The sequence below is a fragment of the Ursus arctos genome, unplaced genomic scaffold (genome assembly GCF_023065955.2).
Source record: "Ursus arctos isolate Adak ecotype North America unplaced genomic scaffold, UrsArc2.0 scaffold_4, whole genome shotgun sequence".
NCBI classification, from domain to species: domain Eukaryota; kingdom Metazoa; phylum Chordata; class Mammalia; order Carnivora; family Ursidae; genus Ursus; species Ursus arctos.
The window spans coordinates 24,428,966-24,455,984 of record NW_026623056.1 but is presented as its reverse complement, the minus strand read 5'-3'; the positions used below and the strand labels follow the sequence as shown (position 1 = coordinate 24,455,984).

Here is a 27,019-nt window from a genome sequence, read left to right as displayed (position 1 = left end):
TCCAAACTTGTATTTCCAACTGCTTATTTATTTGTTAATATCCCTTGCAAGTCCAAAATTCCCAATCTTCTCTCCGGAGCTAATTCACTCTACTCCAGAGTCAATTACATGCTGTAATTTATTCAGGACAAAAGCACTGGCATCATCTTGACAACTGGCTTACTCTCTCTCCATATCAAGTATATCAAGAAATTCTACTGATTTTGCTTTAAGAATAATTCATAATCCAACCATCTCTTACCACCTTTGTGGCTAGTTCCCTGTCCGAGAATCACTTGAACACTCCAATGCCTTCCCATCTGGGCTCATTAGTTCTACCTACCTTATTTATGCCTATTTTCAACACAGCAGCCACAGTGAGCCTTTTAAAAAGTAGTATATTATAGGGTGCCTGGGTAACTCGGTTGGTTAAGCATCCAACTCTTGATTTCAGCTCAGGTCGTGATCTTGGGGTCCTGGGATCGAGCCCTGTGTCAGGCTCTGCACTTAGCACGGAGTCTCCTTGGGATTCTCTCCCTCCCCCTCTGCACCACCCCTGCCACCCCGACTATATGCACATTAGCACTCTCTCTCCAAAAAAAAAAAAAAAAAAAAAAGTAATATTACTCTGTTCAGTACCCTGCACTGGCTCCCTATTCTATTCAAAATAAAAACTGAAGTCTGTGCAATGACCAACAAGGCCCTAATGATCTGCTTTCTCCTGCCTCCCATTATTCCTCTGATCTTGTCATCTGCTACTCTTCACTCTGCTCTAGCCACACTGGCCTTGAACAAAACAGCCACCTAGCCATCTCAGGGACTTTGCACTAACTTTTTCTCTGCATGGAACACTCTTAAACTAGATATCCACATGCCTCGGTTCAAATGTTACCTTCTCAATGCAGTCTCCCCAGCACCCTACCCTTACCTGGCTCCACGTTTTTTTTTTGTTTGTTTGTTTTTGGTGGCACAACACTTACCACCTTCTAACATACTATGTAATTTAGTCATTTATTTTGCTTATTATTTATTGCCTGCTTCCCCTACCAGAACATATTCTCCATTATGGCAAGGATCTTTGTTTTGCTTAACCAACACACTGCCTACAATAGTGCCAGAACATATTAAGCACTCAATAAATATTTGTTGAATGAAGACTGAAGCCATAGACTTTCTTCTTGTGACTACAGATGAACTATTAGAACTTCTATATATTGCATGCTGAGTCCCAGCCTTTTACCTCAAAGACTCTACTATTGCAATCAATTGTTCCCTCTCTCTTATACCATCATTTTTACCTCTCAAACTAGATCATTACGATCAGTATGTAAATAGCTTTCCCTTGATCCAACATACTTCAACTACTACTGCCCCATTGCTCTACGCCTCTTATAGTAAAACTGGAAAATTATCTACATTTACTGACTCCACTTCCAATACTCTCATTTTCTGACTCAGCTTTTCACTGACCTCACTCCAAATAAAATCCAGAGTCCTAACAATGGCTCAGTGCAGCCCGGCCCCACCACGCCTCTGCCCTCCTCTCTCACCTCTCTTCCATTACCCACTCCGCTCCTGTCACAGTGGTCTCCAGGTTGTGCCTCCACTGCTTTCCACAACAGGACTAATTCCCAGTGCTATGTATCAATTCTTTTTAGTTACAATTCTTCATTTCGACGTAATGAACAACCTTCACTGAAGCAGCTACCTTCCTGAGGAGCTTCAGCCAGTTGGCCTACTGTCCTACCTTAACCGGCGAGCGTGTCATCATCTCCCCAGATCCTCGAGGGAATATCCGCGCTTGAGCAATCATTTCCAACACACTAGTTTTTCCAGCACTCTGGTCTCCAACCACAACAACCTTACCATAGAACAAATAACATTAATTCGGATTTTTAAATACAAACTTATATTTAAATAGACTTGAAATACCGTGGAGATTTTTGAGTCTTTTAAAGTAGAGTTAAATAACTTTAAAAATCCCATCCATAAAAACAAAGATGGTTGTTATCTCTATGCATATTGAAAATATAAACAGCAAAATATTAATTGGATCCATTATTTATAACCAAATTTTTAATAAAAAGTTGTGCTATTTAAACCACTACGTCTAAAACCAGATCATTCATGTTCTACAAATCTTTTCCACAGCTAGTTTACTCTTTATAAAGATATTTTCAATTCCATGGTGTTAAATTTCACTCACTGACTCATTTAATCCACTGTTCCAGTATTTTAGTTTCATGGATATTACAAATACATACTGCCAAATACCTGATAACCTTGCTTCATTACATATAAATATATGTAAGCCAATGGACCAAAATAGTCAAACAACATTCATTCAATGCTTAAGACATCATCTAGAGTGCATGAATAATATTATATAGGTAAAAAAACATGTCTCTGTTTATGTCTGTGTGGTGTGTCTGTATGCATATGGCTATACTGTGTGTGTGTGTATACGTGCGTATGTATATATATATATGTGTGTGTGTGTGTATGTGTGTAACTTTTTTAAAACCTAAAGTGTTCTTCTGCTAAAGATCAAGTTCCCTAGGTATTAATTTTTCACGTACCCTTGGCAGATGATCTTGTGTATTATAACTGGCATCATAATCAGACAGAACATCAAGAACTTCAGAATACATGTCAATCAAAGATTTCTGTAAAATATTAAAAATTAATATTAAACAATGAACAAATTAAAGAAAATCAGATGTGTCAAGAGAAAAAAAAGCTGATAAATCCAAAATGTTTTACATAAATACACTTTCATAGTAAAACAGTATAAAATTCCATTTTTTCTCATTCAATTTGTTTTATTCAGAAATATTCTGATTTAATACGGAACATTAACTGAGGATTTCTTAACCTGCCAACTAAATGTTAAAAGAGGGAAGTTACTGTTTAATATTGAAGAGCTAATATTAAATGCTCAACAAAGGAAGACCATTAACACCATAAAGGCCAAACAAGAAGTCAGGTGACCAACTACAAGGAAATCATCCCCTATCAACTTTGGTACGTGTATCAGAGGGAGGGAGAGAGATAGAGAAACTGATGAAAGGATAAAAGTAGAAAAGAAATCACCAAGAAGACTGTTAAATCAGTAAGAATGAGTAAGTGTACTGTGACACTTGGGCAGACACCCTGCATTGTTTTTCTCTCTAGAACCAGGACAGAACATGGTACCTGGTAAATAATAAACTTCAAGAAAGTATCTAAAGAATGAATGAACAAATAAATAACAAGTGAGGACAAAAAGGACTAGTATGCCAAGCATTTAATAATTAAAGACAAGTTTCAATGCAAGGTAGGAACAAAACGAGGGCCTACATTTTCTTTCATCTCTTAACACCCAGAAGTAATTAAATGAAAAGCAACTGCTATCCCTTCCACCAAAATATAAACAAGAAATTCTTGAAATTTTCATTAACATGTCATTTTATGAGAGAAAATGCCATTTCTGAGGTGAACTCTCAAAATACATTAATACTTGGATATGACTTTTCTCAACTGCCATGGGTAACTTATGAATAAAGCCATGATATTATCTGTTGTATGCAGTCATGACTTAGAATCAGAACTACTAATACATGTTGGTTAAACTACAACTACGTATCTTTGGACCTTGGCTTCAGAATACATATGCCATGATTTATTGTAGGTATGCTACACATAAATTCTGTTTACTTATATGAGATAGAAGTTAAAAATATTACTTCAACTTAATTCAGCACATACAGCTTGGTTTAGAGGGCAATAATGAGATTTAACTTACTGAGAATGGTAATTACCAATGTGCTGAGGATAAAAATATCAGCATATGCTTTTTACAAATATGCTTTAGAATGCCAAAGAAACCTTCCAGAAGAATATGTTAAGTCTTATAAAACTGAAGAAAGGAGACTAATCATTTACTGAAAATACAAGTAAGTTATGATGCTAAGTCATATCTAAATGTCCCTCAACTCACAATTCTGATTTTATAGCTGTAGAAATTAAATAAGCCTAAAGACAACTGGGGTTTTTTAGAAAAATATATTGATTCACAAGAAATGACTGTTAAAAGGATGAAGATTTTATGGGTCTTGTATGAAACAAATGTCTGGAGACTATAATTTATGAAGTGTCTTAATATAGGAAAAGACTTCCCTATCTCCCAAGGATATCAGGTTAGAAAGAAAAGGACAGAACACATTACGGCTTTAAAAACTGGTATTGATGAATGCACAATGTGAGATGGCAAAGTTCTGGAACTAGTAAAATTAAGGTAAACTGAAAATACCTTAAGTTTTCTGTGATGGATTCCTTTGTCATCTTTCTGCAATACTAATTTTCTTAATTCCTTGTTCTCTTTTTCTAACCGTTCCAAGATCCTCTGGTACTTTAACTGTAACAAAATAACACCATAACTACATAAGAAAAAGATGAGTTAATAATTTAATTAAGTCTAAATTAAAATCTTCCAAAATCCTGAAGTCATAGCTCCTGAATATTTAAAATGATTTATTTCAATTAAAAAGCTTCTTCGAAAATGTTGAGAGAATAAAATAAATCATGAAAATTATCTCATACAAACAGTTGAATTCATTTTTCTATTATAATTTGGCATTTTATTTGGAAAACTCTTTGCTCTTTATATTGAAGCAGCTGAATTATTTAAAAATACTAAAATGTAACAATTTAAAGAAGCAAGTTCTTAAGTACACTCTATTGAAAAAGTATTTCCTATCACTTCAAAAACTTAAGTCTTTACTATAGGGACATTTGACAAAAATTCAAATTCTTTCCATTCCTCATATTACTTTATGTTGTATATTAAAATGATATAAAATAACAACAGCTAATAGCATCTGAGCATATATTATGTGACAGGCCCAATACTGAGTGTTTCTGCCGGCATTAGCTTCCTTAAGTCTTTACATGAAGCTAAGGTTACCTAGATTAGGGACCTGGGATTAGGGACCCTTGGTAGCCTATCCAAGGTCACAGCATTTTAAATATATGTCAAAGAGCTCCAACTCTCCAAATTTTGGTTAAGTTTCCAAGGCCAGAGATTACACATTAATTTTTTAAATACTGACATAAAAACAGACTTAAAGAAGACTAATACATGTAGACGGTTTGTTTTGTCAAAGTAGATGCTTAGCTACACACTTTTCTTCTCAAATAAATGTGATCCTTTTCTACTTGGTCATCTCAGTTTGTATACTATTGTTTCTTCTCTAAACATGAATAATGTTCAGACACTCTTAAGAACTACTACTTCCTACCAGCAGAATGTTTATGTCCAACTTATAATATCATGCCTTTCAAAATGGAAGACCATTCCTAGGACAATTTTTAGGTTGTTGTAATCTTTCAAGAACAAAGTAAATAATAGGAAATCAGGCGTCTATCCTCAGAGAATGTCTAACTTAAGTCAAATTTTAAAAAAGCATATTCTGCAGAACTCCGTAATATGAGACAGGCAGAACTAAAAGCTAGATCCTACTATAAACATTTTTTAACAACACGTGTTCATTTATACGTTGTATATGTAATATATACAACAAAATTCTGAAAAACATAGATCTTTGCTGTGTAATATGGTAGCCACTAGCCACTGGAGCTGCTGAGCACTCTGAAATACAGTTGGTCTGAACTGAGATGTACTGTTAAGTGTAAAATACACACCACGCTTTAACAATTCAATTAAAAAAAATGAATAAATAAAATACCTCATTACTGTTTTTATACTAATTACATGTTTAAATGATACTAATTTGGAATTTACTGGGTTAAATAAAATATATTAAAATCTGTTCTACCTATTCCTTTTTACCTTTTTGGAATGTAAAAATTTTAAATTACACATGTGGCTTGCATTGTATTTCTATGGCAAATCACTGATACAGATAGCCCCAGGGCTTATTATATCAGGAATTTTTCATACAGTGTTTGTGTCAATGCCCACTGGCTGACATTACAAATTGCACAAATCAAGGAGTTGATATCGATGGATATACAAGGGTGGTAGGATTTCCACTGGCTCATGTCTTTGTAAATAGGGAATCAACTACAGGGTCTACATTTTCTGGGGACGGAACCATTCTTTGGTATAGGTGCCAATCTTTAGCCATTCTGCAGAGATGTGTTACTAAGCTGTCCTCCAAAGATCGAGACCAGTAGTTCTCAAACTTAAGGATCCATCACAATAATTTGAGGGCTTTTAAAAAGAAAGATTGCTGGGTTTTACTTCTAGAGTTTCTGATTCAGGAGGTTTAGGAAGGGGTCAATAATTTGCATTTCTATCAAGCTCCTGGAAGGGTACTGATGCAGCTGCTCCAGAGATCACACTTTGAGACCAATGACTCCTAACCTCTGGCTGAACTGAAGATTGGAAATGCATGGCCAGGAAGCCTTTAAAAATATACTGTTTAATTTCATCTAGGTTGTCCCTTGTACTTTTTTCCCCGAAAAAGAGACCCCCTTAAAAAAAGTTTTCTTAAAAGACAAAAACTTAATTATTGCACATCATTGTTAACCATGTAAATTAACATAACTAGATTATATATTACAGTTGTATTTATATTACATCAGAATATAGTAATAATCATAACAATATATTAACTAATGATGGAATGGGTGATATGGCAATTTTGCACTATAATTTACCTACTCATCAGATTGTACAGAACAACATGTCTTTAAAATAATGAAAGTTTTATAGCCAACTATAGGAGAAGAGCTTTTCAAATTAGTGCCAGAAATACATTTAGAAAAGCCATTGTCTGATTAGTTGTGGGATTTGGAGAAGTAAAGGAAAAAGATACCGAGGGCTGACCAGAACTATAGGAGACTCAAATCAACTTACTATATGACTTAATTAGCCTAGCAATGTAAAAATGCAAGCATAGGTCTTGGTAAGAACAAGTCACTTTTCCCCACTTTTTTTTTCCATAGCAGTTTTTCTTCAAAATTAGAAGTACAAGATTCACTCAAAAATAGGTTTCTACACATAAAGGAGTTAGCCACACTTACCAAATGTCTTTTTTATTCCTTATTTCTCAATTTACTTTTGCATTTTTTTAACATCTATTGATAATAAGGTCGTATCATCAAATCACTCCAAATTTTGCTCTCTTAAAAAAATTCCCACATCATCAAACTTAAGTATATTAAAGTCCCTGGTTCTTTTTCTTCTTTTTCTTTCTTTCTTTCTTTTTTTTTTAACAGATTTTATTTATTTATTTGACACAGAGAGAGAGCGCATGAGCGCACAAGCAGGGGGGAGTGGCACGCAGAGGGAGAAGCAGGCTCCACTGAGCAGGGAGCCCAATATGGAGCTCGATCCCAGGATCCAGGGATCATGACCTGAGATGTAGGCAGACGCTTAACTGACTGAGCCACCCAGGTGCCCCTCAAGTCCCTAGTTCTTTCTACTCATCAGAATTACCTGAGTATGCAGAAGTTCTTCTTGAAGCTGGTCAATTTTCTCTTTGTCTGTCACCTAAATATTTAAAATAAATTAATTTTATTTCAGTAGAAATAGATTTACCTAAAATGTACAGTAAGTTAAATGTTTTGAAAAGTATTTTTAAAAAACAAAAACTATTGACTTTATATGCATATTTTTTCAAAGCAAAATTTAAATCAAATGATTTAATAAAGTAAAAAACATCTGTAGTAAACACTAAAATTGCTTATCAAAATTTTATAATTGTATTAATACGTAAAAGCCTTAAAAAGCAATCCTTTTCTAGATGCTATTCTAGTCATTCCTGATGAATGGCTCGTTAGAAAAATAAGAGATCAACACACATGGTTACTATGGTTTTCACAGGTTGTTTTATACTCAACCCCAGGTATTTGGAAGCTTGGAGAAAAAGAGCATTGACACCTTCAGAAATGTGTTTTGGGAACTTAGATGCATGTTATCATTTATAGCTACTGAAAAAATTCACTAATCACAGTGTATATGTTAAGCATCTATTACCCATTTCTATTCTGTAAGTAGGGAAGTATTTACTAAATGCAAAGAACAACTTGTATTTTCAGAGCTTTAAGTGGAGCCAGATGCTTGTTTTTAAATTCAGTTCCAGTGCAAGATCTGCTAACCGATAACAGAGTGAATGCAGGAGCAATAACGTTGAGTAAGGGAACTAAAATTGATTTAAACATAAAACAGAAGTAGAATAAAATCTATAGCTATTGTGGAAACTACTTCCAATTGTTACTAATGCTAATAGTTCTAAGACAAAATATCCAAAACAACAAAGAACTTTATTGCATTAACAGGCTCTAGTCACAGTATAATTCAAAATATAAAACACAATGATTGATTTTATTAAAATGATGTCATTTATGACAAATCCATATAACTGTGCTTTCACTCCTGGGTGAGGTGCAGAAGTTGTCATACTCAGTCTTTCAATATAATTGTCTAATTTCTGATAATCAAAATTCATAAACATGAATTTATTTCATAGGAGACAAAACTTAAGGTAAAATTCATGTAAATCCTTATTCACTTTCATTCAATGGCTCTTTAAGCAATCAAGACATTATGGTAGTAACTACATATAAAAAATTTTAAATGATTTATTTATTGAGGTAGATATTAATAACTCTTATCCATACAATAAAAAGTTATTCTGAGGTTTTAATTCCTCTTTCCAAAGAGTTTCTCAAAATATTCCCCAAACTTCTTTTAAATAAAGATGACAATACTTGCTATGAACATACTATTTTTTCCTTAAAAGTCTATGCCTAAAAATCTCCAAATATGATTCAGTAATTAGAAGAAAAGATAACAAAAAACAAAATTTTTATTATGGTTTTCTCATTTTTGTATAGCAAGCAGACTTATGGAGAGCAGCTTTTTCATTTGACTGTGTAAAATGGACAAGAATTATTAATAGTCTCCTAAAATGTGAGGAAACAAGCAAGTTGGGAAGGCACCAACAACCTGAAGAACAAAATCTTGAAGACTGATGAAGAAATAAAGAATCCCATGTTGTTTTCATATGGCATGCCATCATACTGTAATAATGTGGTCATAAAAATTTTGCTATGTAGATTAATTTCCCAATTCATTTTAAAAGGTAACTGTGTTCCATTAAAATACTCATCTGACTGCAGCTAAATTAGTATGAAATGTATAAGCAGTATTAGTATAAACTGTTTTAGTTCTGAATGTGATTATTTAATGACTTCATGCAATAAATCCTAAATTATCATAGAAAATCAACTAGTACTCTACATCTGGGACAATAATTAAGTACTAATACAATTACACAAAAAAAGTTAGAATGTTTACTGTAAACCAAGCTCTATAGATGGTTAACTTGGTAATTTGGTAAAATAAAAAGGGTATATAAAAAGTTAAAATGATACAAGGTTATTAGACTATTACAAATCTTTATGCTAATATTAGTATTTAGTAATGATTAAGTGTTAAGGTTTTTACAAATTTGTATTTTTCGGAGTTTTAGATTTATCATTTGCCCTTCTGGAACAAGGGTTAGGCATGACTCATGCATAGTTTTATCACTATGCTTCCTATCTACTCAGTTTAATGGAACATCAAAATTAACATTATATTAAAAGACAGGCGTCATGGTGGAGTCAAGAATCAGACCCAATATTTTCTAGGAAATAAGATGAAAACTTTTAGGTTTACAAAGTAAATATTAAAGATAATGAGAAGACACATTTCCATATTTTCTTAAGGGAACAGCACATAGGATTTTTCACCTGCCACTTATTCAGTATCTTAACTAGCAATCCGGTATATTTAATGTTGATGCACTTCACTGGTAAAGTTCTGTTACTTACAACAAGAGTTAACTTCTTGTCCCATCGTTCAATATATTCAGTTTGCATTATGAAATTAATTTAAAACTCACCCTGACAGAAATGGGTATCAATGGTCTTGAAACCAGAGCTTTTCTACAATTCCAGGGCTGTGAAACTGATGGAGATAGAGCGGAATCCTCCGCAGAAACAAGCTAAAGCTGAAAAAGAAAAACCTTTACTAGCCCCTCACAAAACCAAGCCTGAGTGTTGTATTTTAGGTATTTCTTCCTACTAAGCCACTGTGGCCATTCTGAAGTACCGAAATACAGAGGCAGAGGACTCGTAAACATTTCCACGTATGTGTATGTATTCGTAGGAGGAAAAACTACCCAAGGCAATTTGAATCTACTGTCTCCATGAGCTACAGGGACAGTTTATTAGCTGCTACTAATAAGATACAAAAAAATGAAGGCCTACTTACATTTTCAAGTAGGTAAGGGAAAAAGAATGATTAAGAAGTAACAAAAAGCTGTGGTTGTGCACCTCAAGAAAACCTCAAAGGCCTGGAGGAATGACACAAATCTCATGAATTAGGATTCGGATCATGAGGACAGTGATAGGTTGGAAAGGCACCTGTGTACCCACGACCGAGAGAAACAGGGGGAGATGCAGTAAGGAAATGACCGTGAAGGCCAGGAGAATGATGCCATTACAGAAGAGCATGAACTGTTTCTGCAGTTCCATTTACCCTCGCCCAGGGAGCTCCAGAGTGGGCCGGACTGTCCGGTGCGCTGCGAAGCACGCCTCGGTAAACTACCCACACAGAGGGGCCATCCTGTCAGCGGCTATTTCACAAGTGGGGAAAACGCAGAATGAAAGGTTACGTGGACAATCTGATGACATCAGAAACGGAAATGAGGTCTCTAAACCTGAAAACAGCTCAGTAAAGTAGGCCTCAAATGAACACTAACCTTGGGCAATGAAGAAAATGAACATTATTCACTACTAATATCCCTTAAATCATCGGATTCAAAATAATCTTGAACCATATCAATATATCAATAATCTTGAACCATATTTTAGAATGGCAGATCTGTGGGACTCATTTCAAATTATTTTACCGTTATGAAAAAACAAGAACTTGTAACTAGAGCTATTAATATTTCTAACTAACATACCAGAACACAGCAGCTTCTTCCCCTTCTTTCTGTAACAAACCTAAGGAACAGATGGCTCAGCTTAAGCATCCAATTTGTTAGAATATTTAAATGGCACTTCAACGACATACAGAGCAGAGAATGCTAAAGCACCATTTAAAATAAGCCCTTTCTTGGTTTAACACACCTACTTTAACTTAACCAAACAGGAAAATAACTTATTTTCACGTCCACCTATGTTGTTTGTTCACTGAGCGCTAAATATACAGAAGCTGATTCCACAGCCATGGAATTGAGAAAAGCCAGGAAGCGACACTGAAAAGATAAATGAAATTGTGAGGAGTACTTGCAAGTATCACCCATCACCAAACAGGTAAGGTTAGCAAGCAAAATTACTACATTAAATCATTATCTATAATATTGGTTGACTTCAGAACCTACAGGAAGCTAATTAAGAGGCTGAATCTCTTTTCCTGAGTAAAATTTGTATACGACTTTTAAAACTTTCTTCATCTGATATATGTAACTTAATTACGCTGATGTCAAGATCTCAGAATGTAACTTTAAAGTCATGACATTCATTTCATTTTGACTCAAGTCTCTTCAGAACTCTTCAGAATCTTGGGGTCTACAAAATGGGATCATCTATCAGCCAAAAGCATCCTTTTAAGGATTTTTTTATTATACCTATAACCAAACATCTGTACAGACTTATGCCGACTTTTATTAGAATCTGTTCTTCAGCGACCTGAATCATATCAAATTTCCAATGTTCAATCTTTCAGTAGTCCAAGGTGAAAATTTATTTGTGTTGACTTCACTGATGATTGTGGAAAAACTAATCAATGAGTTTATCAGGGTGTATACGAATAATTTTACCCAAAATTTATACCAAAATAGTTTTCTTCTACAAGAAATAACCATGTTTTCTGCTGACCCAGTTTACTAAAACAAGTAAATTTCGTTCTTTAAATAATTTAAATAGTGGTTGTCCACAGTAATCCTTTATACTTTAGAATGAAAACTTGGGAGAACCATAGACAAGCTGGCTACAAACTGAGGGTGACTCGATATAATAACTGGACCAAGCAAATCACAATTTATAATTCTTCTCTAAATACAAATCCATGGACCCTCACAGAGAATCTCAGTTTCAGAAAACAAATTCCTATGTTTAATATTTTGGGTTTATTCATCCACTCCAGGAAAGTTACATATTTGCATTATGTATCTTTCATATTTTTACTTTGTTAAAAATAATTTCCCATCACTGGAGTCCATGAATGGATTAAGGTGACATGATCTTGGTAGAAATGGCTGATTAGTGTGAACACATCAGTAGCCCCCTTAAATCATCCATCACCTTGCGCTTCTGTTGGGCATAGCTCGTGCTATAATGGCCAGCGGCTCTGCGTGCTTCCTCTTCATGCTCTTGAATTTGCTGTTGTAAGAGAATGAGCTCACCAAGCAGACCCTGCCATGAGTTTACAATGAGGAGAAGAGGAAAATTGGGGAGGAGAACAATGTTAAACCAAAGGGCACAAGCAAGGAACAGGTGTAAGTTAGGGAAGAATGGATAGCTTATAACAAAAATGGAAATGCATTTCTGTACCTTTAGAGCCACTATCTAATAGGGCTCTATACCACATTTCCATTTTCCCCCTCAGTAAATTAGATGTCTCAGAAATACAAAACAGCAGAGTTTAAAAAGTGAAAAGCAATGTGACTGTCTGCTGAATAAAATGAGCCAGATATATAATATTAATATACAGTAAAACCTAAACTAACTGGAATGCTGAAGGAAAGTGGCATTGTAGTTAACAACTTATTACTTCAACCCTTATTTTTGGATTGCCAATATGAACTAGTGTATTCTCCTGACTTGATACAAAAGGGGAAAAAAATCTTTTAATTCTCAACCATAATTCTCACAAGACTGAATGGAATATACATAATAGCTCATTTAATTATTACATTATTATTCTTAAGTATTTTTTCCTTGATATCTAAGGACTTCAGTTAAAGATTACAGTCCCTCAAAACTATTAATTTGAGTTTCCAAGCAACAAGTTAACCACAGTTTTACATTAATTCATATATTCTACACGCCTATGCACACAAGCTTATCTGACTACAATTTAGGATTCTCTTTCTGCAAATTAAAAAGTAATGTTTGAAGCACTGTTTTATTTTTATACATATAAAGTAAGTAGTATGACTGATTTTTCACTTTTTATGAGCTGCTTTGACATTGAGTAAAAACAGCCTCTAGGAACATAAGTAAGAATTTATCAATTACTAAAGCAAAAGTACTGTAAAAGAAAATAACTGAGATTTGGAGATAATATAGTTATGAAAATTCAAAATGAAACAAAACCCAGTTACCTATGTACAACACAATCACAATTCCTATGTTTAAAACTCATTCCAATTAATAATCATAACATGTTAACTGATGCAATTTTTATCACAATGTATTTACATGTGTATTGGTACTCAATACATGTCATTTTCTGTACAGCATTTTTAATTGCTGGCCTATTAGCTAAGAGACCTCAAGAGACGTGGGAGAAAAGACAACTAAGTATTGAAAATGTCACAAGCTTAACAGTTTTCAATTAGATACCCTAAAAAAGGTAAAGTTTCAATGAATGAGGTCACTATTTAATTTGCAAAAGAACAGTGTTCTGGAAGAACAATGGGCTCAAGTTTTACCACATTATAAAAATAAAAAGAGCTAGGAAAGCTAAACTCATTAAAATAATCTAACTTGGCAGTTTCAAATAGCTTCAGAGCTTTTTAAAATAATTGTCCAAAATATTATATTTTATATAATACAACTAGAAAGTTTCCTAAAATGCTGGTTAACATTACATTCAAAATTTAATTAGTAGAGTCATCCAGAGGCTTAATAACTTACTTTGTATAACCCAAAGACTTCTACTATAAATAAAAGTTTTCCAGAAAAGAAATAAATACAAACAGGAAAGCTAGCATTATAGTAAAGCATTTTAAATTAAGGGAAAGTATTAGCATATAATTTGGGAGATTTTTGTCTGATTCTCAGATTGACTACATTAGGCTATGCCAACAGTAATGAAACTGGTTGACCTGCTATAAATCAAAGGATGAAACTAGTTGAAATTTCTGTGTGACAAGTGAGAGAACATCAAAATGGCAGGTGACATAACTGAACTGTCAACATCTGTTTCTAAATTCAACAGTACAAAATATATTTATAAAAACCTGTGGTTATCTTTAAAGATAAATCTTTCAAATGAATACTTTTATGGTCATGGATATATCTATCAAAGAAAGACAATGCCAACTGACTACTCTCACTGTCCTCATCATTCCCCATCTGTCATTTTTTCATTTTTTGTATGACTGTTTTTCATAAAGCAGAAAGAAGAGTAATCAACTTATTTTTATTGTCATTCACTATAATCACTTCTCATCATCCAAATGTTTAGATGTCTCAAAACAATACCCTTTTAAAGGTTTCCTGTATTGGCTTACACAGTAGTGTACCTGTGCTTGCATGAACACACCCCCGGTATCCTAACTCACATAATGTCAAAACAGTGAGCCACTACTACTCCACATTTCTTAACTGCGCTAGTCTATCGGGCACATGATTCGTTTTTACTTATAGCTTAAATACCCCTCCCTCATCCTTTGCTAATATCTATATGCAAATTTTACGGTAAATACTTAATATCTACTACATCACAAGCAAACACCCTCTTTCTAGTGACACCTCACTTTCCTTCCAAGTCTGTTACTGAAGCACTGTTATGTGAAGATAGTTGAAATTAATTGTTACCTCCTGAAAAAAGCAGGAAGAAAACAAGAATTAGACACAGAAAAAACTATTTACACTATGCTACATGACTAAAGGAGGTTACCTTTATCCAATTCTGGGCATCAAATCTCACCCTAAATACGGCTTCTGAGCTAAGGCCACATGGAATAAGGCAGGAAAAGAAATGTGACTACTGTGCAAGACACATTCCTTAAATGGACAAAATACATTTTGTTCAATAAATATTTTCCCAAGCTCAGATATTTTTCCCTCAAGAAACAGCACGTAACTATGTTAAAATCATATACATTATATATAAACATAATTGTTGCAAATAATAGTTATTGTAAACAACTACAGATGACATACTCTCTAAACATCTCCTAGTTATTGTCAATTTGACGCTGCAACTCAGTCTCCTATTTCTTTTTTTTTTCTCAGTCTCCTATTTCTACACTATTGTCAGATATTTAAAAAATTATAACATTAGATCAAGAAAATCAGTGATAACTCCAGAAACCAAAATATCAAGCCAAAAATGCTGCAAAAACCTGAAAGTTAGACAGGAAAGATTTTAAATAATCTTAAAGTTATAAGTCATTCATATGTGAAGACACTTAAAATACTGTATTTATAACAGCATTTTAAAAATTCATAGCAGAACTAGGCCCTTATCCTGTTTGTATACCTACCACCTAGAATAAGACCTGACACTTGACATGTGTTATAGCTGACACCTAAAGAAAGGCTTGGCACATGTTTATTCCTTCAGTGAATCATATTATGACCTCCTTTTACCTAATAATGCACATGAAGTTTCGCATAAAATCCAAATTGGGTTTTCAAAAAAATGTGTATTCTGTAAATAAGCTATACATCAGCCTTATAATCTATTTTTCCCATTTTTCATAAACGCCAGAACACACCACAGAAATTAAGAAAAGGGGAGGAAATTAATCAAATACTGTTAGCAGGCAATTAACTCATGCAGTAATTAAAAAGGTAAAGTAATCATCATCATCATCATCATCATCACCACCCTGATAGCAAGTATTTGTTTAGTTTTATTATGTGAAGATTTTGTGCGAAAGGGCTATCCATAAAACAACCCTATCAAGCAGAGGTTCCCCCTTTTACAGCAGAGGAAACCAGCAACTTAGAATTTGATCTTATACAACCCAGATCACATAGCTCAGAAAGCAGAACGGGTAGGATCTGAATGCAGGCAGTGTGACTACGAAGTCTGTACCTGATACTGTCTTATTGGCATGATGGTCTATTTACAAAGTGGCCCTGACTCCAGCTGGTTCCACATTAAAAGAAAAAAATGGTAATACTACAATACATCAGAAGGCATATTTGAATTACTAAGAAGATGGGCTGGGTGAGTAGTTCACAGAGACCTTAGGGCCTACAAACCTAAAATATTCAATACCCAGCCCTTTAAGGAAAAGTATGCCAACTCCTGCTTTATTAGTTTTAAAAGTAACTTGGGTCCAGAAAAGAATTTTATGAAAGTGAAGACTTCTTTCCCCTTCCATTCAAAAAATACTGGTAGACATTAAACTACTTTCCAAAATTTGAATAATTCTATTTGATTTGCTAAAAATAACTATTTCCTCCCCTCCCAGTAATACATAGCTCTGCTCAAGGTATTTATGGTCAGTGGAAAAATGTTTATTAATAGATATCTGAAGGAAATATGTCTTTCCATTTGGATTATTTAACCTGCTTGTATTCAGAAATATCATTTCCTATCTTACTACTTGGACAATTTCTACAACTGATAATCTTAAGAGATGAACAAATCAGTCTATTAAGGATAGTTTTATCAATCTTACAATTTCTAGCAAATCCCCTTTGTTCTAAATTGTTACCAAAAAACAGTATTATGTACACGGTATGCACTTAATGTTTCTTAAATGACATAAAAGGACAGTGTGGTTATGAAGGAATAAAACAGGATTCCTGTTTTGCCATTCCACTTTTCTTCATGCAGATCTTCCCTGCTTTTCTTTCTCTGACCCCTCTGCTTCCCAAATACTACACTCCAGTGCACAAGTGGGTTGGCTTCCTGGCTACGATTCTAACCAGTTAGCTCCTCAGGAACCTTAAGTTTACTGATCTGTGGTTGCTTGATGGTGTTGGTTGTGGGAATTTCATTTTGCCAGTTACTACATTATTTGTTGACTGAGGAATCCCAGAAACATAAATCCTACTTAAGCAATGCTGCTTCATTACAGTTACTAGGCACAGGCACTACTTTCACATTCTTATGCTCCACAGTAGATGCCAAAGATCAAAGACCAAGAGACATTCACATGTGATCAGAGTGAAGACATATTAAATAAAATTTTGTGGCCTACTTGTTGGCATTAATGAAATTTATTTACTTCAATTAGCATCTCTTTTACTGTGTTAAATAAATCACTCAACTTTGCTAGAAGCTCAGTATTATCCTAGGTGTTCTGAGGACAGAGACCTTATGATAGAAAGAATGCAAGCCAAAGTAAATAATGTTTCAGCTGGCAACTGTTTTCAGTGTTAAGAGTATAGTTAAGGACACTAAAATAGTTATAGAAGATTTCATGAAGAGGACAAAAGAGCAAGGCTTTAAGGAGGCTTTAAGGATGAGAAAAAAATCTGGCAGAAAAGGGAAGAGAGATCTCAGCTGGGAAGTACAAGATAAGTAAAGCCACAAAAATAAGAATTATAGTAACATGTGAAAAGGAAGAGCATTAATTACTATCTAATAATTATACTTAAAATGGTAATACCACTCTTCATGATTTAGACTTTCAAGAGGTTCTTCAAATGTTTTCTATAAATTATAAATGTGCTTGTAACCCTCAGAATGACCATATTAGTTACTTCTGTGAGATGCTTATGATCAATCAGAAACATGATCAAACAAAAGCACAGATAATAACATGTCTCATTTAGCAAGTTAGTTTTCACTAGAACAGACAATCTTACTGAATCTAAAAAAGAAGATTCACTAAGTGGTCTTGTCACTTATCTGTTATGATTGATACAGAGAAATATGCAGATTTGCAAATTAGTTACTAAAATAGGCTCACCACTTCAACTCTCAATTTGCCCTCAGGTGGTTCTGAAGGTCTCCAGGTCTCAAGGATATTATTCAATTGACGTCAAGGGCCCTAATGTTTCTTCAGTGGATACAAATTTTAAAATTTCTGATTAACAGCATTTACTGAAAAGTGGTTTTGATATTTTTCCATTTTTTAAATCTGGTAATAAGTATCAGAACTTCTGGTCAACAAGATGTGAATAACTACTGTCCGTAAACTCAACAGATATAATATAAATGCAGGCGAAGTCAAAGAAACTTGATGTTTAGTTAGCCCGTGTAGCATCGTGCAGAAATATGTGCTTTTCACTTTTTGTAGACTTTTGGTAGAACTCAATTACAACTTTCCAGAGTACCTAAAAGTCTACTGACACAGACTGGGAGCTACAGGTAATCAGTTCATTGTGTTAGTCATTCTGTCTGACTCAAGTCAAACAATCTGACATCTGTATTCTTTCAGCTCCATCATTTTCACTTCAGTTGACTCTGAAAGGTCCTAATTGTTCCTCTACCTGCCAGCACTTCTCCACATGTGTTTTTTTTTCTTTTTAATTTACTTATTTATTTTAGAGGGAGAGAGAGAGACAGCATGAGTAGGGGGAGGGGCAGAGGGGAAGTGGACTCCGCACTAAGTGGGGAGCCCAACACTGGGCCCCATCTCTGGATGGGGAAATCCCAACCCCAGCCGAAACCAAGAGTCAGACGGTAATGGACTGAGCCACCCAGGTGCCCCTGTGTTCTTCTATTAGCAAGGACAAATTTCTCTAGTCCTAGCTGTAGAAATGTTTTTATTACTACTTTAAAGAAAATTGGATTCACATTTACTTTTACACTTCTAGTTTAAGTCTGGCCAGAAATTTTGGTACAACCCAGACAACCATTAACCTAAGGTGACTGCTTCAAACTCTGAATACCATTTTCAATCTGGGGCTCTCACAGGTAAGAGTACGATAGGTAAGAGCCACGCTGTGAAACACATAATGTTGCATATTAACAAAATTTAAAACCACTAGTTGAGGCTGGAAAAACTTTCCTTGTATAGTAAATTCTTATACTAGTATTTGCTACAATTTAATTTAAACTGTAATGAAAGCAGCTTAATTACAACTCTAGACTTAATAATATTAATTGCTGAGTTTTTAATGGGAAAGATAATCACCATAAATTATGAAAAAGTTAAAAGGAAATAGGAAATGAGGACATTTACCTTCAAGCAAAGTACGTTATAAAATAAAGCAGTAAATTTACTTTTATGTCTATTGTGTAAAATAACATCTGAGAGGGGCGCCTGGGTGGCTCAGTAGTTAGGCGTCTGCCTTCGGCTCAGGGATCCCAGAGTTCTGGGATCAAGCCCCACATCAGGCTCCTCGGCTGGGAGCCTGCTTCTTCCTCTCCCACTCCCCCTGCTTGTGTTCCCTCTCTCGCTGGCTGTCTCTTTCTGTCAAATAAATAAATAAAATCTTAAAAAAAACAATCTGAGAATATAATTATATTCCCAGGGATCCATTCTCTCCCTTCTTCTGTACTGCAAAGCTCCTGATCACTTAACAGTTATTCATTAAGCATCTTAACAGGATTTTAAGGAGATTATTTGAGTTAGACCCTGAAACAGGTTTTTCATTCACCAAAGCAATCCTTGGCCATACGTGAGAACAGCAAAGATGTTGCCCTCCCCTAACTGATCTAAGCAAAAAGACCTCGTCACTCGAAAACCACACCACTAATCCTATAAGAGAGGTTCCTTCTCCCTCATTACATTAGCTCTTCTTTGCACATTAAGTCTACCTGCATTAAGGGCCAAGGCGTTGGCTCAAAATAAGCTTTGCATGATAGGCTAATTGCTATTCAAATTTTTCTCCCCAGGAGCATGAATAGTCAAGGATGTCCCTTTAGTTAAAATGCTAATGGAAAAGGTATTAAACAAGATCAAGTTAAAAGGCAAATACACTTATACACACACACATATATGCATGCACATCTTAAAACGTTTCTTCCAAAAGATCTAGTTAAAAGGCAAGAGAAAAGTCTTTCGAAATACTAGAATTTAAACCTGGAATATCACATAAAAAGTTCAGTTAAAGGACAAGGAGAGAGATGGAAACCTATACATAGGAATTATTTTCTTTCCAAATAAACATAAAATTATTTCCCTTCAATTTATAAAAACCATAATAACCTTCAGTATAAAAGTTACATACTCCATATTTAACTTTAAAAAGTTCAATGAATACTTTTTCAGGTATCTATTTATCTAAATATTGATTTTTTGAGAAAAACTTTCAAGGAATCAGTTATCTTACCAATTTCAAAAGATGAAAAAAATGAAGACTAAGAGAATGTCAGGTTAACATATGAATATAAATAAAGAACAATGCATATGTTATTTTACATTAGCAATTCTCCCAAAACTTTCATATGGATTTTAACACAAGTATTGAAATTAACATAACCGAAATAACTCTATACACAATTGTTGACTATTAAGGTAACAAATCAATTTATCCCCTAATAACCCATTTCCTATTCCCTTAATATTTCCCCTAAGTATATATGCCATGAAACATTAGTCCCTAGAATATATTTCATGGAAAAAGGGTTCTGTTGCTAAATAAATCTGGACAACTCTGTACACTTCGACTTCTCTTGCGATTCACAATGCACACAAGTATATTAAGGTCTGAGAAGTCCTAGGGAAAAGAAAAGCCTGCTTGTTTTACTTAATCAGCTTTTCCTATACATATTTAACAATAAAGCCCTTTGTTAAAAACGATCCTTGTAACTAACTTCACAGAGCATATTTGAAGGAAATGGGCTTCTCCAATAATATTTCCAGAGCTGTCACATAGTACCTGCACTCTGTACCAAGATTAAAAACACCTCTCCTTAGATGCTTTTATATTTGCTCCTCAGACGTTACTGTTTTCAAATCCTCCAGGTGGGTAGAAAGTTTATCGCTTTCAGTATAAAGGAGAATTCTCCTTTATACTTACCTTTCTATAGTGCTTGTCACTTTCAGATCCATGATCTGTTGCTCTAAACGCTGTTTCTCCAGGTGAACCTTAAAGATAAATACGCAGTCCTTCAAATTCTCCATTGTGGTCAGTAGCCCAAATTCCAATTTATTTTAAAGGCAAATACACTTTTAGAGCAAAAATCACTTTTCCGAAAATTAAAAGCTATTCTTATTTTAAGGAACATACTGGTAACCTATGCAAAAAAACCAAAACAAAACAAAACAAAAAAACGCTTTTTAAGTATTATAGGACATGTTTAAAGTATCACTGAAAATTACAATCAAAGAAAGACAATCTTTGATAAGGATAATTTTCCATGAGAGTACTTACAGTTCAGCTATTTACCACTGCCATTACAAACCACATATAGTAACAAAATAAATTTAAAATGTCAACTGTGACAGGACAGATGAGACAAACTAAAATTACTTTTCATTTCAATTATCAGAAACAATTGTATCACTCTCAAGAAAATATTTTGGTTAAGCAAACTTTCTAATAGTTTTAATCTTACAGATACATATTTAGGAATTTTAGTTTTACTGCAAAATAATTATTTTATTATTTTCACCTGTAAAATAAGGAATTTGCCCAATATAGTTCTGGAGTTTTAAAATTCAGCATAAGCAGCATAAATTTGGTCTGCAATTTTATTTGCAACTAGTTCATTAGAAGCATTTAAAAGGCATGTTAAGGTCAGCAAAAATGTCTGTTTACACACCTAACAAGAGAAGTAGGTCAGAAGCTCCTATGACTTCACTAACCAATTTGTGACCTGTGAAAAACCAGCAAAAGGGGAAATAGAAATGTAAAATTTGACAGGAATGAGCAAACAAATATGTCTGAGATTTCAGAGTTATATCATGATAGGGCATAAATTGGGCAAATATACCAGGATTAACCTCAGTAAATTCTACTCATTATGGTCCATCATAATTAAATTTGTTCTAAAATCACCAAATTGGTTCTAACCAATTATGAAAAGCAAGCACATAGGAAGTCTCATCTACTTGTCAGGAACAAGAGATATTTTTTTCCCTCATTGACTAAAGCCACGCATGTTTAAGCTCTTAAAAATTTTCATTTCGTTGCACTAACCAAAATTTAAAACCACTGAGCACCAAAACTTTGTGTACAGTCTTTTTTTCAAAAATCTGTCTTTCATTTGTACTACATGTTTTCATTTAAAAGACAGGAATCAACAAATGAATACATCTTGGTATTTTTCCTCTGGGGTTTCTGGCATTTTAAGTGAGATCAAACAGGTCCTTCCTTACCTGTGGTGAAAAAGTCCTTTAATAAGCTGAGGCTTTCGACAATCTTATCAAAGTCAGGTGCCAATTTTGCAAGGTCCTCTGAATTAGGAAGCGCTTTTCTAATTTTCTCTGTTAGAAGACGAAAAAAAATTTTCAAAATCAGAATTTCACTATTAAAACACTGATAATATTTAAATAACATCATATATAAATATCATCATACATAAATTTAAATATTTTTCCATTTTTTCCCCTATTACAACCACAGCTGCTACATGTATCTGAAACAACGTGTAATTCTGAGGATAATTTCATAAGCCATGAAATTTGTTTAAAAAGACTCACCAGATGTCTGGCTTAGAGGGACACCTTGATCTATAAGTTAAATGCCTTGAAACAGAAGCACTATATTAACAATGTTAACACTGTATTGGAATCAGAAGTACTTTTAAGGAGAAAGTCACAGCGAAGAGGCCAAGAATCAAAGAAAAAAGAGAAAAACGCCTCCTGTAACACCTGGTCCAAACTCAAAAAAAGTAATGAAATCTCAGTTCAAATTCAGAAACAGAATTCCATTACTTGTCTCTGTCCTTTCACAAACCTTCAGAAAATTCACACTTGTTACCATTTGGAAATAACTGTTTAAGAGCCCAAGGCAAGCTTTGGTTTTATTTTTGCTAGTTTTATTTATAAAATGGTCAGAGTATTTATTTTTGTTTATAAACACTCAACAATTTTGTCGAAGTTTGGTACAACTTTTACAGTATCTTCTGAATTAGGACGGGCTTTTCTTAATTTTCTCTGCAGAAGACCAAAACACATAAATATTCTCAAAGTAAGAATATATGTCAGATATTGTTCTATTGCTATACAAGCATTCACCTGTTTAATCTTCATAGCAACCCTACATAATAGTTATCATCAACTCCACTTTACAGGTGAGGAACTGAGGCACTGAGGTTCAATAGCTGGACCTGCCCACACAACAAAGAAGTGGGGAGTCGGGCTTCAAGCCTAGCCAGGCCAGCTTCAGAATCCAGACCCTCAGCCCCACGCTGTGGTGCTGGCAAATACATCAAAGTAGAAAACTCTCCACATGAATATTAGGAAAATACTGAAAGAATGCTTCAAATTCCTGCAGGTTCCTCTGTCGGTGCAGCACAGTTTTATCTTTAAGAAAATGCCGTGTGAATAAGTACATAAAGAGATTAATTCCACCCCCATACACACCTAGGCTAAGAAATTAGACAAAGTCTAAAAAAAGAGGCTGAGGAAAAGAATTTCATTCAAAAAAAAATTTTTTTTTAATTACTGTAACTTAATTTTGGCAATCAGAACTATTAAACATACTTTTTTCTCATCTACCTGTTACAGAAAAAGGGGAACAGTGGCTGAGTATGGGGAGAAATTACTATGGACACTAGCACACTTTTAGGGACCTGGTTACAAAAAGTAGAGATAACCAAGGGATCCAGTCAAAATTAACTAGTTAGGTGGGTCATGGTGCATCTGTTCTGGGTAACAATACACAACACTGAAAGTGAAGTCTAGGAAGGCTGCTTAGCTGACAAATTTATTAGGCAGCAAAAGATTAAGAAACCAAAGTGTATGATCTAAAATATTAACCACACACACAGACTACCTACAATTAAAAGAAAATGTCCATAAGGATAGCGGTGGCTATGTGAGAGTGATGGGCGAGGCGTTATTTTTTTCCTATCAATTTTTTCTTTGATATTCTATTACTTTTATCATTCAAATAAAACTGCTACACAGTAAGCTCATGAGTGAAGAAACTATCTCAATACCACTATTTCTCTTTCCCAAAGATACTACCAAGAAACAGTTTAACGTTGAATACAAACCTAAATCGATATACTCATCAATCTCCCACACGATGTCAGGCACAATCCATTTATAGTCACTAAGGTCAGGTATCATATCTTTCCACTGATCGAAAGTCTAAAAGAAAAGAAAGTATGCCAACTGAATGCTCTGAATGTCATACAAAAATAAAGAAAAACTACCTTAATTTATCTAATTAAAACATGCCCATCTACTACAAATGATGTATTATGTTTAAATATTTTAGAAACAAAGTAGCCTCAGCTCTTCTAAAAACAAATTAGCTGGCAAGCATACAAAATATGTAAATGTTCCTTTACAAAATATGGAAAATGTAAAACTTCAAAAGACAGTCTTATTTCAAACAGGTTCCATGATTTGGCTTTAAGCAATACTGTGGAACACAAGACAAAACGAGGGGTCAGGACACCTTGCCTCTGCTCCCAAAGCTGCCAAAAAGTGGTTGTGCTAGCATGCCACCTACTCTCCTGAGCTCTAAATTGGCAAGCTGAAAATCAAACCTAGGTGACCTCACCCCAGCCCAGTGCTCCTTCCACTAGGCCATTCTCATCTCTTGTAAGTATAGGATTCAAAGAGCATTTTTCTATTAGCACCATTAAAACAATTTAGCACATGATAGAGACACACAATAAAGATCTAATTGTATTTAGATTTTTAAATATCTATATTCTATTGGACTAAAGAAAAATGATTTGCGCTATAAAACCTTCAAATAGTCATGCTAAAAATAAGTGAAAAAGCAGTGGAAATTAGACTCACCTTTTTGGCTGTATAGCCACCCCCAACAGCAGATCCTAGTATGAGATATCGAAGTTTTAAGAGTCTTGCAGCTAATCTCGCTGGCCAAAAATTCCTGCATGGCTGGTAGCCATATTTAATTGGAGAAAGTTTCAATTTACGTAAGGGAAGGTTAGTTAAAGAGGAGAACTGATGAAATGACGTCCTGAATTGGGGTCTTTGAAGCTTTAAGGTAGGATGATGTGAATGATAAGTACTTCGTGAAACCAGATGCAGTTTTTGTAGCGGCAAGCCTCCTTTGATTCCAGAGCTATGCTTCACTAAGGACTGGCAGACCTCACTAAAAAAAAATCAGCATGGGACAAAGATCAGACTGGGTAACAATGCAAAGGAAATGATATAAAAAGAGCAACATACCCAAGAGAAAACACACACGCGCGCACGGGGCCACTCACACCGCGTCATACTGTACCTCGTATCTCCTAGCCATTCACTACGTGCCAGGCACTGCTGCAGCATGTGCTACCTCCTGTAATCCTGCTAACAATCCTATGGCGAAAATACCAGTATTACCTCCGTTCTACCAACGAGGAAAAGGTGGCACACACATGAATAACTTGCCCAAGTCCACACAGATAGAAGGATTCAAACCCAGGCAGTGGGACTCCAGAGCCTGCCCTCTCATTCACTTATTTTATTAACTGCTGTTCGCTGTCAGGGAAATTGGAAACAAAATGAACAAAAACCTGCTTTTAAGCACAAAAATTCCAACAGCTTAGAACAGCTATTCTTTGGCTTCTCCTCTAGGTCTCAGGATCCTGAGATAGCCCAGGGACAGAAATTAAGGAAAAATCATTAACTATATATAAGGCACCTGACTGAAAGTTTCTGAGAAGAATAAGATTAATTAAAGAGTAATAAAAGATGATACTAAAGGCAATGTGCAATAATCTGAATATTTGTGTCCCCCCCAAATTTATATATGGAGCCTAATTCTCAACATGAAGTATTTGGAGGTGAGGCCTTTGGGAAGTAATCTGCTTTATATGTGGTCCCAGACATGGAGCCCCTGTGTTGGGACCGGGGCCCTTATAAGGAGATGAAGAGCACACATCTCTCTCTCTCGCTCACTCTCTGTCACGTGAGGACACAGAAAAAAGATGCCCATCTATGAACCAGGAAGCAAGTCCTCACCATACACCAAATATGCTGGCACCTTAATCTTGGAGCTCTCAGCCTCCAGAACTGTGAGAAATGAATGTCTACTGTTGAAGCCACCCAGCTTTTGGTAATTTGGGGAGTCATACGGTGATTGTATATCAGTTGTGCAGATATAAGAGAAGACACTAGAGTGAGGTGAGGTGGCAGCACTGACAAAGGAAAGGGATAGGTAGAGACCAGAATGACAGACTGGACATGGGAGACAAGGGAAAAGAGTAAATAGTAATCTGACGTTTTCGCTGGGAGACTAATATTACCAATTACAGATAAAAAAAAAAATCAAGAGCCAAACCAACTTGGGGGGAAGAGCCCACAGTTCCATAACATTTAGCTCAAACTTCTTTCAACTCCATCCTTGGAGCCACTTAGTGTTTTGAGCCAGGTAAACTCTGGTTCCATCTGCAGTTTCACTGCTTACTTGTGTGCAATCAAGGGCAAATTATGAACTTACCGAAGACTCAGTTTTTTAAAATTTGTTACAATGGGATAATAGCTACATCAGAGTTATTGTCAATAATCACCAATTCAAGTATCTTCTTCCCAGACCATAATCCCCTTCACTACAACCATCTTTGATCCTACTGGAACAACCAAGTCATGGATCCTTCTTTCTTCTTCTTAACGTATTAGTCTTCACCTTATCTATTTACCTACTTACCCACCTTATAAATAGTTCATAGTTCATAGTTTCAAGGACTCTTTTGCAAATACTCTAAACTCGATTGCCCTCTGGCTTTTGGTTACACTTGTCTGGCAAAATACAAACCCTAGATGCACCTTATTATCACTTTAAGCCTGTACCAAGGGAATGAAGCACTACTGAAGAAAACTGAACCCACTGGACAGACATCTCACGTAGGCCTCTAAGAACGCCTGAGAATCTTACTTTCTTTACCAATTCATTCTTCCACACTCTCCTAGGACTATTTCAGATGTTCCCCACCCTCTTCTACCCTCCCACATTCTCCCCATACTTCCTGCAATTTTCTGGAGAAAATGGAAGCCATCAAGAGACATGCCGTTGCTTCCTACGGCATCTACACCCACCCCCCTCTAGCTGCCCCTCTCTGCACAAGCCCTAAGCCCTGTGAGATTACAGTAAGTAC

General features: G+C 35.0%; 1 protein-coding gene across 4 annotated transcripts in view; it reads right to left on the bottom strand.

Moving 5' to 3' along the window:
• Window positions 1–27,019, bottom strand: part of OPA1 (OPA1 mitochondrial dynamin like GTPase) — an 83,501-nt gene that overhangs the window by 51,762 nt on the left and 4,720 nt on the right. The window contains exons 2-11 of one of the 4 annotated variants that reach the window (XM_026496398.4): window positions 24,714–25,032; window positions 23,954–24,050; window positions 22,110–22,217; window positions 21,554–21,607; window positions 20,809–20,876; window positions 12,286–12,396; window positions 7,424–7,477; window positions 4,271–4,375; window positions 2,559–2,645; window positions 1,727–1,840 (exon numbers count right to left, since the gene is read on the bottom strand). In XM_026496398.4, coding sequence (XP_026352183.2) covers window positions 1,727–1,840; window positions 2,559–2,645; window positions 4,271–4,375; window positions 7,424–7,477; window positions 12,286–12,396; window positions 20,809–20,876; window positions 21,554–21,607; window positions 22,110–22,217; window positions 23,954–24,050; window positions 24,714–25,032 — 1,117 coding nt within the window. The remainder of the gene's footprint in view (window positions 1–1,726; window positions 1,841–2,558; window positions 2,646–4,270; window positions 4,376–7,423; window positions 7,478–12,285; window positions 12,397–20,808; window positions 20,877–21,553; window positions 21,608–22,109; window positions 22,218–23,953; window positions 24,051–24,713; window positions 25,033–27,019) is intronic. The other 3 variants (XM_026496413.4, XM_026496407.4, XM_026496418.4) reach the window with 3 other exon arrangements.